Source organism: Marmota flaviventris, chromosome 10 (genome assembly GCF_047511675.1).
Source record: "Marmota flaviventris isolate mMarFla1 chromosome 10, mMarFla1.hap1, whole genome shotgun sequence".
Classification (NCBI taxonomy): Eukaryota; Metazoa; Chordata; class Mammalia; order Rodentia; family Sciuridae; genus Marmota; species Marmota flaviventris.
This window is the reverse complement of record NC_092507.1, coordinates 22,737,307-22,749,743: the sequence shown is the minus strand read 5'-3', so window position 1 is coordinate 22,749,743 and position 12,437 is coordinate 22,737,307. Positions and strand designations below refer to the sequence as shown.

Sequence of the window (12,437 nt, the reverse complement as noted above, 5' to 3'; positions counted from 1 at the left end):
TGTAAAGCATTATGAGAAATCTTTCTGGGCTGGGGTTATGGCTCAGTGGTATAGTGCTCACGTCGCATGTGCAAGGCCCTGGGTTCAATCCTTAACACCACATATAAATAAATGAAATAGAGTTATTGCGTCCAACTACAATAAATAAATAAGTAAATCTTTCTTTCAAAACACATCGCAAGTTCGAGCACTTTCAGGGCTCTCATGGTTTGGGTATGTGTAGGTGCACCAACTGAGAGGAGCTGAAAAATATGCTCCTTCATATTCCTCATCCAATTGAAATTAAATCAACAAATACTTGACTGATGGTCTACTGTCTGCTAAGCAGCATTTCATAAAACATCCAAAGAACCTGTATCTCAACTAAAAGATTAGGCATTGGTTTACCATTTAAAGAAATATTGCTTGTCCTGCACAGAGTGTGTCTGAATTATCAGTTTGACATTTGTTATTTAGTGCCTGGGAACGTTTCTTTTCCCTCTTGGAGATTTGTATATTTCTTTTTTTCCCAATACTAAAAACGATGTGTGTGCTCACATGCAGACCTGTGTTTATACATGTCTGGCAACCATGAAGACTAGAGTTAAAAAATCCAAACTCGAGGGCAAATGTACCAACATGTATTATAGTCATATTAACCATTATTCCCTCTTGCCTTTTATGTTACCGATTAGCGCACTTTTGGCCACGATAACAGAAAAATCCAACCATAATAGCTTAAACCAGAAGTGCATTTATTGGCTCATACAACTGAAAGCATATTAGTAGGGTAGTGACAGGGTTGGTTGGTTTGTGCCATCATTCAATGATGTCACCAAGGACCTGGCTTTCTTCCAGTATATGTTCTGCCTTGATCAGTGACCAGCACCTTAAGATACTACTGTTCAGGTGTTTTCAGAACTGTATGCGTTTGTGCCGTTTCTCCTGGAAGCGAGTTGTTGATGCCCTGCCTCCCCAGCATCCACTGTCCCACCCTACCATCACTTTCTTCGTCCATTGCTCAGGGAAAAAGAGGGGTTTCTGAAATGGAGTAAAGTAACAGTCATATGGCTATTATTTTCTTTTCACATCTTCTTTTTTCCTTTCCTTAAAATTTCGTTTTTCCTTTTGGATTAAGAAATACCATCGAATTTGACAAAAATAGCAATGTTCTGGAGAACAAGAAAACAATGTAACTGAGTCTGAAAATGACTCTTGTAATTGCAAGGGTCATGATCCTGGAATTGAGAGACTGGTTTTGAATTTTGGCCGTGAAAATTATGGATATTGTGTGTTTGGATGAGCATTTCATCTCTCAGAGGTGTAATTTCTTATTACATAAATGGGAATTAAAATTTTCTTTCTAAAAATTCCAGTGAGAATTTGATAGAATGTGTGCAACAGAGAACCTGGTAATGTAGAACAAGGCATAGGACTCACGCTCAGTAAGCATTGAGCAGAATTTAACACTGAGCCATTTTCTTTTGGTTCCATCACTTTCATTCAGACCCAGACTTTTGAAGGTGGGCCCTGGAATTCGTGGAGAAATCCAAGTCAGGTATCTTTCTGCAGTTACCATTAACCTGCAATCTAGACATTCTTTAAACATCTGAAGAAATTAATAAGCAGTTCAGGTGGTTGCCTTTTCTCATAGATTCTAATTTTTTATTCATCTAAGCTCTTCATGGTTTATGTGGTATTTCTTACTTAACTTTACTTTTTGTTGTTGTTGTTTTGTTTGTTTAAGAGGAATGGAGAAAAATCAGTCTAAGGTTGGGGATATAACTCAGTGGTGAGCGCTTACCTAGTACAAGTCCCTGGGTTTAGTCCCCAGCACTGCCTAAAACAAACAAAAAGGCTTATATTATAAAACTGTGTTGGAAAACATTCTCATTATAATTTAGTATGTTGGTTTACTTTTTTTTTTTTTAAATGGTATTAGGGATTAATCCCAGGGCCTGTGCTTTAATCACCGAGCTACACCTCTATCCCTGCTTTACTTTCTGATTAGCCTTTTGCTCATATGTCTGGTTTACCTGTTCAGGAAGTCACAATTATTCCCTTGTCACCAGACCTAACAGTGGTGTCAGTGGCATGAAGGTTGTTGCTACTGCAGTCATTTCATGCGCTATCCTATAGAAATCATGAGTGGCAGTTCTCAAAGTGTGTCTTCTTTTTTCTACCCTCTTATCCTCTATCTTGCATGTCTTAGTGGTTTTCAGATGTGTGTTTGGCAACAGAATTATTCCTTCAAATAAAGATTTTGGAGGTTTCATATATAGGTAGGTTTATATAAACAGATTATTCTGGATCTTTAGGGATGAGTCTCATATGAGAGTGGAGTTTAGGAATAAAGGGAGTCTCCACAGAGCTTAGAGTGGACAACCACTGAAGCTCGGTGCTTTTTGTGGTTTCTGAGTCCTTGCTGCTGGTGCTTCGGTGCTGGGTTCACACGGTCGGCACGTTTCCATATTTTATTTACTAAAGGCTGCACTTACTATTGCTCCATTCTTGCCAGCAGTCTACTGTCAGTAGTAAAAAGCATGTCCTTCTCAATCTTTGCACGAAAGTTTCCTTCCAGTTTGGTAAGTTATGAAGTTGCAGCACTAATAAAATCAAGTTAATACAAAAGCAACAAAATTGAAGAAATCAGAGATGATGCAATGCAGGCTTCATGTATTGCGATGATTTTTCGTCTTTTGAATGACATTCTACAAGAATGGTCTTAAGTCCTTCTGTTCTGTAACCAACAGGAGGACTAACAAATGGCAGTGGAAGATACATCTCTGCTGCTCCCGGCGCTGAAGCCAAGTACCGCAGCGCAAGCAGCGCCTCCAGCCTCTTCAGCCCCAGCAGCACCCTTTTTTCTTCCTCTCGTTTACGATACGGAATGTCTGATGTCATGCCCTCTGGCAGGAGCAGACTTTTGGAAGATTTTCGAAATAACCGGTACCCTAATTTGCAACTTCGGGAGATTGCTGGACATATAATGGAATTTTCCCAAGACCAGCATGGGTCCAGGTGAGGAGTTGGCTTTGGCGCTGGAAGTAATTGAAACCTTAATGCCTGAGATTCCATACCTCAGGTAGGCATGTATGAAAACAAATAGCCATAGTATTAGTCAAACAAAGTATATAGCTAGTGTGCCTCCTGGTACTCCGTTCACTTCAGAGGGATGTGGATTATGAGGGTTGCCAGAGAAGCAAATATTTGGAAAGAGCCTTTAGTTGTCTGGATCACATGCTTCAAGGAACCCTTCCTTCTGCCTGTCTGACAGAGTGGTAGTTTGTGTTTCTAGTTTAGGAGAATCTCCAAAAATTTTGTAGTTTAAGAAAGAGAGGCACTATACAAATACGCGCACACACTTTTGCTACTTGAAGCATTACAAAGAATCTTTTGCTCTCAAAAAGACATCATTTAAACCTAATTTTGGATCTTGGGTGCTTCAGAGTAAGACAAGTCTACCAGCTGTGGAGGTGAGAGAACAAGCCAGCATAGGAACTAGATTTAGATTTGGCTTGGCTTAACCCTTCCTGTTGGGCTGTTCCAGGACTTTGCAGAAGGGGAATATGGTCCTAGAGACTAGGCGACATCCCTATCCTTCTTTCCCATTTCTCTGTTTCTGCTTCTTTCTTTCTCTATGTTGGTGTTCAGTGAAAAAGCTTTTAATAACCTCCCTCCTCTTCCAAGTTTTGCTGACTTACTGTTGTGCAAGGATTTCTTATATTTGGATTATGATAATGTTTTTTAAACTGGGGATTGAACACAAGGGTGCTTAGCCACTGAGCCACATCCCAGCCCATTTTTTTAATTCTCTATTTTGAGACATGGTCTTGCTAATTTCCTGAGGCCGGCCTTAAACCTGTGATCCTTCTGCCTCAGCCTCCCAAGTCTTTGGGATTAAGGCATGTGCCCATACACCCAACTTTATATTTGCATTCTATAGGCCAGATTAAGAAATACCATGCTTTTCCTGATATAGTCACCTGAATCAAACAAGGCAAACTGAATGGCTATTACTTCAGAAGATAATAAATGCTACTTCTTACACATATGGGCCAAAGAATATAGTAAGGACCATAAGATTGGAAGTCATTGAAGTAAGACTTATTTCTAAAGGCAAAATCAAGTTCACAGTTTTGTATACACACCCTTCTGTAATAAAATATACTAAAATTTTAAATATACTTTTAAAATTTCAGCTAAGTTAAGGGATAATTCCCCCTTTCAGAAATTTTTCCTTCAAGAGATGCATTTAAACAGTGTTCAATTTCTTGTGTGCCGATGCAAATGCATATCCCAGTACTGATATTTAAAGTGTCATATACTTGTTAATTTCCAAGTCTTCTTAACATGCTGTGTTTGCCCCTTTTACTTTGACTTCAGATTCATTCAGCTGAAACTAGAGCGTGCCACAGCAGCTGAGCGCCAGCTTGTCTTCAATGAAATCCTCCAGGCTGCTTACCAACTAATGGTGGATGTGTTTGGAAATTATGTCATTCAGAAGTTCTTTGAAGTGAGTCTTTGTTCTTTCTGTTCTTTGACTTTATATAATATCTAGAGTATTTTGATTTTCATTGGCACTTTCAAGAATAGCAGTTCTATTCCGGTCTTAAAATGAAGCGTGTGTGGTCTTTTTGAAGTTCTCTTTCAGTATTTTTCCAATTTGTTAGCAACACTTTATTTTGTATGGTTTAAATACCCAAGCAGATGATGCCAGTGTATTCTGGCAGTGTAGTTTGACAATTGTTCTCATTTAGGACCTAGCACATTATTTCTGATTGTCAAAATGGTTTCACCAAACATGTTTCTTTAGGATGGTATTTGTAAGGTATTTTAGCAGGATCACAAATTAAGGCACTGTGAAAAATGGGAAAAATTTTTCAAAAGATTCCTAGAGAGAATTGTCTTTGAATACCATTTTCAGTTTTTTTCCACCATAGGCCAGGTCATGATGATTGCTAATTGATTTCTGGGAGATCCTTTGGCCTTGACTTCTTATTTTACTTTGCAATTTGAATAATGTGTACTTTTGTATCATTGTCTTTGGAAAGGATTAATGTGTGATTCCTCTAATAAATTAAAAATTTCAAGGAGGCAGCGATTTGTTGCTTGACAGTTGCCATCAATCTGAAGTCAAAATGGCAAAATGGAGAATCTGGTGGGGTTGGTACTGAATAAAACTTGCCACCAAACAGATTTGTCCTATATTTTATTTTATTTCATTTGTTTGAGGATTAAAAAATGGCGAACTCACAGGTTTTATTTTTTTTCCTCATTTTTCTCACATGGACTTATATTCTAGACTAAATGCTCCAGCTGTGAACTAAGAAACCAGTCTAAATGTAACCACTGTATTTCTGATTTTAGAATGTCTCTGTACTACCGTTTTGTCACAGAGAACTGTAGCTCTGGTGGCTGGTGCAGCTTGGGACAGCAGACCATAGAGTGGAGAGTAGGCCTATGGTTTAGGACAAGCTGGAGCTTAGTATATTTGTACAGAAAAGGAGGGTTTATGATAATTCATAAATTCTTCTCTTGTCTGATGCTAATGCTATTCAAGTAGAGATTAAAAAGCTAAGGGCAGGAAATCCTTCTTAGTGCCATTTTAGGATCATATAGCATTGCTTCTTTTTTTAAAAAAAAATATTTTTATTAGTTTTTTTGTGGACCTTTATTTTATTCACTTATTTATATGCGGTGCTGAGAACCAAACCCAGTGCCTCGCACGTGCTAGGCAAGTACTCTACCACTGAGCCATGAACCTAACTCTAGCCTTGCTTCTTGATTGGCCTATCTTCTCCCCTCCTAAGTCTGTTGTCTCCTGTAAATAGTATCAGTTCTTGGAAAGACAATAATTCTAAACTGTGTGTGTGTGTGCTTTGGCACTTCACTTAGATGAAGAAACTTTTCAATCAGTGGGCCTCAGATACCTGGCCTCAGAGTCCTGTGGAGTCACTGCAAGAAGTCCTTGCATTTTTCCCAGACATTGTCTAAAGCCCTACAAAACAGTGTCTCCCACACATTATTCATTTGAGAATAAATGTATGTGTTCTGGTAATTAGTGGAGTACAGATTAATTTAATAGTATTAATAAATTAATGGTAGCCCAAGGAGTTAAATGTTTACTTAGCAGAAACCACTATTAGATATTTGAGGTCTCCCCCCGCCCCCCCACCTCCCAGCATTAAGAAGGGTTCCTGGGGCTGGGGCAAGTGTACTTGCCTGGCATGTGTGAGGCACTGGGTTCAATTCTTAGCACCACATATAAATAAATAAAATAAAGGTCATCAACAACTAGAAAAATATTTTTTAAAAAAGGGTTCGTATGATCAGAGACTGAGAATTACAGGCTTTAAGAAATAAAGGCTCTTATTTTAAATAAAAGGTTCAGTTAATTATACATAACAGGGTGAAAAGAGATCATGTCAGTGGTTGATACAAAATAATGAGTGCTTTGCTTTCTCTACTTCTCTTCTACCTAAGTAATGGTGTTCACCCACATATTATGTCTAGTTTGGCAGCCATGAACAGAAGCTGGCTTTGGCAGAACGGATTCGGGGCCACGTCTTGTCGTTAGCGCTACAGATGTACGGCTGCCGAGTTATCCAGAAAGCTCTTGAATTTATTCCCTCAGACCAGCAGGTAATTGTAAGTTTCCCCTTTAACTTTTCTCTTGGTGTTTGATGTTTCTCTGTGGTATGTTCAGTGAACCCTATGAAAACATCAGTCTTTAGTTACTTCAGTGCTTATGGCTGCCTTTCAGTGCATGGCAAGCATGAATTGTGCAAATTCATTTTGAAATTTATAGTGGATCAAGTGTCTTCTTGTAAAAATCAGTAATTCTCAACACTTTTCTCTGATCAGAACTTAGCCTTTAGTAGATACAATTTTACAGTTGGGTTTTTGTTTGATAATAATTGAAGCAGGTAAAATAATAGTAAGTTTTCATTTTCTTAAAATAAACTGAGCATTATGGCAGACCAAACTTTAACCCAATTCACCTTCCCCTTCCTCTTCTCCCTCCTCCCTGTTCACCCATTCCACCAGCACTCACTGAACAGCTGCCTGCCCAGTACACTGCACACCTGGCACATTGATCTGGGTGGCTCAGAGACAGCTACGACCTCTCTGCCCTCAGGCTGTGGGGTCTGGTGGGGAAGAGCAATGGAAAGCAGAGGAACACGTGTGAGAGGGTCCCTTCTCCCTTCACTGTGTCCCCCAGGGAAGGCTGGAAGACAAGACTGAGAGGAGTTAGGGGAGTGGAGACAAAACTTTGAAAAGTGGGGAACCAACAGAGAAGTCCCCTGAAGAGGAGGTCCACAGCTTCAGGAATAGTCAGAGCAGATCCACCCAGCACCACCCAGATCACAGCGCCCAGGAGGCAAACTGAGCCCGCGGGCAGGAAGGGCATGCTCAACTGTGTTTGTGCCAAGCAGTGCCCAGAGCCTCAGGGTGCTCTGATCTGAACCCTTAGCCCTTCTCAATGCAGGGGTTGCTGCTGTCTGGCAATGATGACCCACTTGCCCTCACTGAGAACAGAGTTCGGTAATGAGAATCTTTGTTACGGACTCAATTCTGAGCCAGACAGACACCCTCCACCTCCTGTGCAAACCCACCCACCGCACTGGTGCTGGCAATGACAGTTGAAGTCTGGGGGCGTCCAGGGTCCTTCAGACAGGAGAGTTTCACAGAGAGATGTGTGGAGGCACAGGAGTGTTGGAAATGTGCAGCAAAATTCGAGCACATTCAGTCAGTGCTCAGCAGTAGAGATGCATTATTGATAGAGTGCTGTTGATAAGTAATTATAAACAGATGTGAGGCTATTTTTAGTTTTCTTATGTATAGGTCAATTTTAGTTTTCCCAGAATTTTCATAGGTAGTTGGATCCTCTTTAATTTTCCTGTTTATTTAAATATGAGGTTTCTTCTTTCTTGATCATAGTGCTTACTTGCTGAAAGAACGCAAAAGCATGACTCTTTATTATTCATTTATCCTGTTTAAGTTTTACCACGAATGTGGCAAATTGTTGATTTTTATCTCCACATTTTCAGATTTTACCTTTTTTTCTCTTTTTTAATTGGATGGTTGTATTATGGAAGTGGTCTTTATCTTATATTTCTTTCTGGTTGTGTTTGTTTGTGGTACCTTTTCCTGAGTCTGACATATGCGTGCTGTGGAAAATGTACTGATTTCTGGATGCAAGTCGATTATTTTAGGTGAAATTAACTGCCAACTGAATTTTTACCTCTTGGAACAAATAAATACTGACGGGAGCCATTTCCCTTTCCTTTTGTTTATAACTTTCCTTTACATAAGCATTATTTATCATTCCTATAATAATCATCATTCTGGCATTTGGCTAATTTACTCTCCTTCTGGCATTTGATTGGTAAACTTTCTTTCCTTTGTACTCTACCATTGTAGTCTTAAAGGTCTTTAATTAGGTTATATCTTAGTAGCTTTGACATACTTCACATTTCAAGAATTGAAGACATTGCAAAACAGCACTATTTTAAAGTGGCTGTAGTCTTCTAACAGAAATAGCGTCAGCACCGAAGAGCTAATTGTTACAGAGATTGGAGATAGTGAGGAAATGAGGCAGCAGGTCCAGGGCACAGCTGTGTGCACACATCTGACCTCCATTCCTGAGACCAGAGGCAGTAAGTTTCTGGGAAGGGCTCAGAATCAGTCAGTCTCGATCAATCTCACACCCACCCCATCCAGTCACCCCCGCACTTTCGTCAGCCTTCATCCAACACCACACAAATACAAATACACCCTCAGTGTCTGGCTTTTGTGTATACTTTCTGAATTCGGGTACTCTTCATTAATTTACCATTCCTGCTCTCTTCACAGTTACTGTGCCCTGATGGAAAGATCTTGGATGCTGGAGTCACAGTCTAGACTAAAATTCTGATTCTGTTGCTTTCTATTTATAGGATATCTCCTCCTTCCCACCCCCGCCCCGCACCCTTTTTCATTCTTATTTCTCATTGGAAGGTTTCATTGTGTTGCCCAGCTGGCCTTGAACCTCTGGGCTCAAGCAGTCTTCTTGCCTCAGCCTCCAAGAGGCTGGGGCTACAGATGTGCACCATCGTGCTGTCTCTGTCTATAGCTTTAGATGGGTGGAAGAGCTGTGCAGGATATATATCATTGATAGTTGGTTTGCCAACACACAATGGAGCTAAGTTTAAATCTTGGCCATCTAGTTCTGCATTTTGTTCAAGTCTTTTGTCTATGGTTTCTTTTCCTCATCTATCACAGTGCCCATTGCATTGGGTTGTTTGGACTTAGTGCAGCATGTTAAGTACTTAGAAGTATGCCTGTCTAACCAAGGGGCAACTGTAGATTAATGACCGTCATTATTACTAATATACCACTTAGGATTGTCAGGAAAAAAAAATGAGTTTGAGATCTTTCCAGGTACTGGTTACTGCTATAACAAATTTTATTTTATGGTAGATAAATTATGTTTGAAATTCAGTAATGCAGTGTACTTCATATAGAGTCCTTTCTATTTGAAGATATCTACATTTTTTAAAGCTTCAAGAGGGGTTTTCTAAGTTAAAGTCCTTTTGTGGTACTGGTTACTGCTATAGTGAATTTTACTGCATGGTAAATATGTGAACACATGGAAGAACTTGAGTCCTCATTTGTTGCCACATTGTCACATTGTCAGAGTTGAGTTGTTCCACCTTCATTGTCTTAAGAGTCTGTTTAGTGCTTGGGTGTTGGTAAGAAGAGTGTGGACATCTGGGTTTTTGCTTGCTGTGATTCTGGTGGTGCTTTCTTCCATTGTCTTCAATAGAACGAGATGGTTCGGGAACTGGATGGCCACGTCCTGAAATGTGTAAAAGACCAGAATGGCAATCACGTGGTCCAGAAATGCATTGAATGTGTGCAGCCCCAGTCTTTGCAGTTTATTATCGACGCGTTTAAGGGGCAGGTAAGTGACTTAGGAAAGAAATAAGGGAAATAAATTAATGGGTGTCTCCATTGTCATCAAAGAACAAGGTATGATTTGAGGCATGTTCTCAGCTTGCTATGTGTGTCTTAGCCTGCAGGAAAAGCAGTGCTGTGCAGTGCGGGTCAGGTACCAGGTCCCTTCCCATAACTGTCATGGGCCATCTCTCCATCATTAATGTAGATATCTGCTCACCTTGGAATGAAACATTGCTGAAGGAGCTAAGATGAAATCTCATGTTTGAAGAATTTCCCCACATTGTTAAGTATTATTCTGATATTTAAACAAATTCATCAGTTTTAAAAAATGTAGGTCATTAGCAGAAGTAATCTTGCAGGCCCAATATGAATGTCTTTTTTTGTGTGTGTGCTGGGAATTAAACCCAGGGCCTTGTGCATACAAGCCAAGTACTCTACCAACTGAGCTATGTCCCCAGCCCATGAACATATCTTTAATTGAAAAATAACTGTTACTTGCCTAGATTTTTTGGAGGGGATGGAATGCAGTTCATATTGGTTTGAACTGGCCACATAACCAGAGATAATTTCTAATTTTTCCTTTTTACCTGTATGTCAGAAGTCTGTTCTTGGCATTACTTGTAAGCAATGTTAAATTCTTGGTTTTTCTCTGAATTGGCTGTCATTGTTAATTTCTTTTACCAACAAAACAAACAAAAAACTTCCTCACATTTTTCTAATTTGGTGGAAAAGGATAATTTAAAAGGTCTCATTTTATGATAATCAACTTGGTTTTTCTCGTTTTACCCCTTTCTTAAAGAGACAGGGAGAAAAAGAACATTTCACACACCCCTCAAAATGTCTCTTTAAGAAAGGGGGTAAAACAGGAAAAACCAAGTTGATTATCATAACCAGTGGTAATCTAGGTATAGATTATGAGGTGTACTGTTCAGCCTGTATTGAAGTATGAGTTGAGTTCTGTCGAGAACTGCCATGGTGGTTAGCGAGTCTGCAAACAGTACCCAGGGGGTTATTGGGAGTTATTAAGTTAATGAAAAAAGAGGGGGGTAGATTTTTTTAACTTTAAAATTAAGGTATTATATTTATCAAACTACAGAATAAAATGTAAAGGAATTAAGCTACCAAGTGAGAGTCTTTTTCCTTTTTGTTTCCCTCCTTTTCCTTTTCTTGAACTCGGGGAAGGCCTGGCCCATGCCAGGCAAGCACTCTACCATTAAGCAGCATCCCAGCTCAGGAAGAGGATGTTTTCAGGATAACAATCTGTCAAAGAATTGGTAACTAGAAAATAATACAACGTAACGAAAAATTGGTCCCTGAACATATTTCACATAAGAAACACAAATTGCCAGTATACATAAGTGGCTCAGTGGTTGAATGCCCCTGAGTTCAATCCTTGGTACCAAACAAAACAAAACACGGAAAAAGAAAAGTAGTGGTCAATTCCATCAGTAATGAGGAAAATACCTAAATGATTTTTCCCACCTGTCATTTCCTTTGTGCTGGTAGGAATGTGGGGTCCAACATAGTTCTGGTAAAAATTTATATTTGCACCATTTTAGGACACAATATAGTATTCAAATTCTAACGTTTGTATTTCTTATAATCTGGTACTCCTGGCCTAGGTTCCTCTCTGTACATGGTATTCCCCCACTACCTTTTTAAAACAGTAGTATTCCCCTAGTAGGAAAAGGCTAAACAATGCAGATGTCTATAAGCTAGGCATTTTGACTTTAAAATCTCATAGTCACCTACACAAAATACACTGCAGAAATATCCAGTCTTGGAAGTGAATATTGGAAACATTATTTTGAAATGTTGATCCAGACTATAAGTATGTGGCATTTTAGAAAGATGAACTCAATTCAGGTACAGTGGTACACCCCTCTAATCCCAGCAGCTCAGGAGGGTGAAGCTTGAGGATGCCAAGTTCAAGGTCAGCCTCAGCTACTTAGCAAGACCTTCTCTCAAAATTAAAATAATTTTTTAAAATAATGTAGCTCAGTGGTAAAATACCCCTGGATTCAATCTCAAGTGCCAAAAACCCCAAACCAAAACAACAAAAACGAATGTCAAGCAGAACTAAACAGTATATTGTTTAAGTAATAGTTGTTAGCATAATAAAGCTGCATATATAATATACATAAAGTATTTAGTGCAGCAACTGACTCTTTGTAAGTAAGTATTCAGTAAGCGATAGTTGTTACTGCTTTTACTACTCTCATTATTCTTCCTGATTACTGATGTGGGCTGCATGTCATTTAGCTAAGAAGGGCCGAATCAAGATTGGGTGTTCTAGGAGGCCTGGGGATATAGCTCAGTTGGTAGAGTGCTTGCCTAACAGGCACAAGGCCCTGGGTTCAATCCACTGCACTACCAAAAACAAAACAAAACAAGATTGGGTGTTCTGGATCTATAGCACCTGTGCTTTCCTAATTCTTCAAACCCAGCAAAACACACCAGTTAAACTCAGATGATTGTATGTAGTTGGTGTGTTTATGTGAAAGCATTCAGGA

General features: G+C 39.4%; 1 protein-coding gene and 1 non-coding gene across 20 annotated transcripts in view; both read left to right on the top strand.

The window, feature by feature from the left end:
* The window catches only part of Pum1 (pumilio RNA binding family member 1), a 122,310-nt gene that overhangs the window by 100,543 nt on the left and 9,330 nt on the right, over positions 1-12,437 (top strand). For 11 of the 19 annotated variants that reach the window (XM_071617576.1, XM_071617580.1, XM_071617579.1 and 8 more), the window contains 4 exons: positions 2,733-3,000; positions 4,366-4,495; positions 6,496-6,630; positions 9,791-9,928. In XM_071617576.1, coding sequence (XP_071473677.1) covers positions 2,733-3,000; positions 4,366-4,495; positions 6,496-6,630; positions 9,791-9,928 — 671 coding nt within the window. The remainder of the gene's footprint in view (positions 1-2,732; positions 3,001-4,365; positions 4,496-6,495; positions 6,631-9,790; positions 9,929-12,437) is intronic. The other 8 variants (XM_071617581.1, XM_071617578.1, XM_071617575.1 and 5 more) reach the window with 1 other exon arrangement.
* On the top strand, positions 7,484-7,567 carry LOC139707506 (small nucleolar RNA SNORD103/SNORD85). The gene has a single exon (XR_011709062.1). It is a non-coding gene; the product is annotated as a small nucleolar RNA SNORD103/SNORD85 (small nucleolar RNA).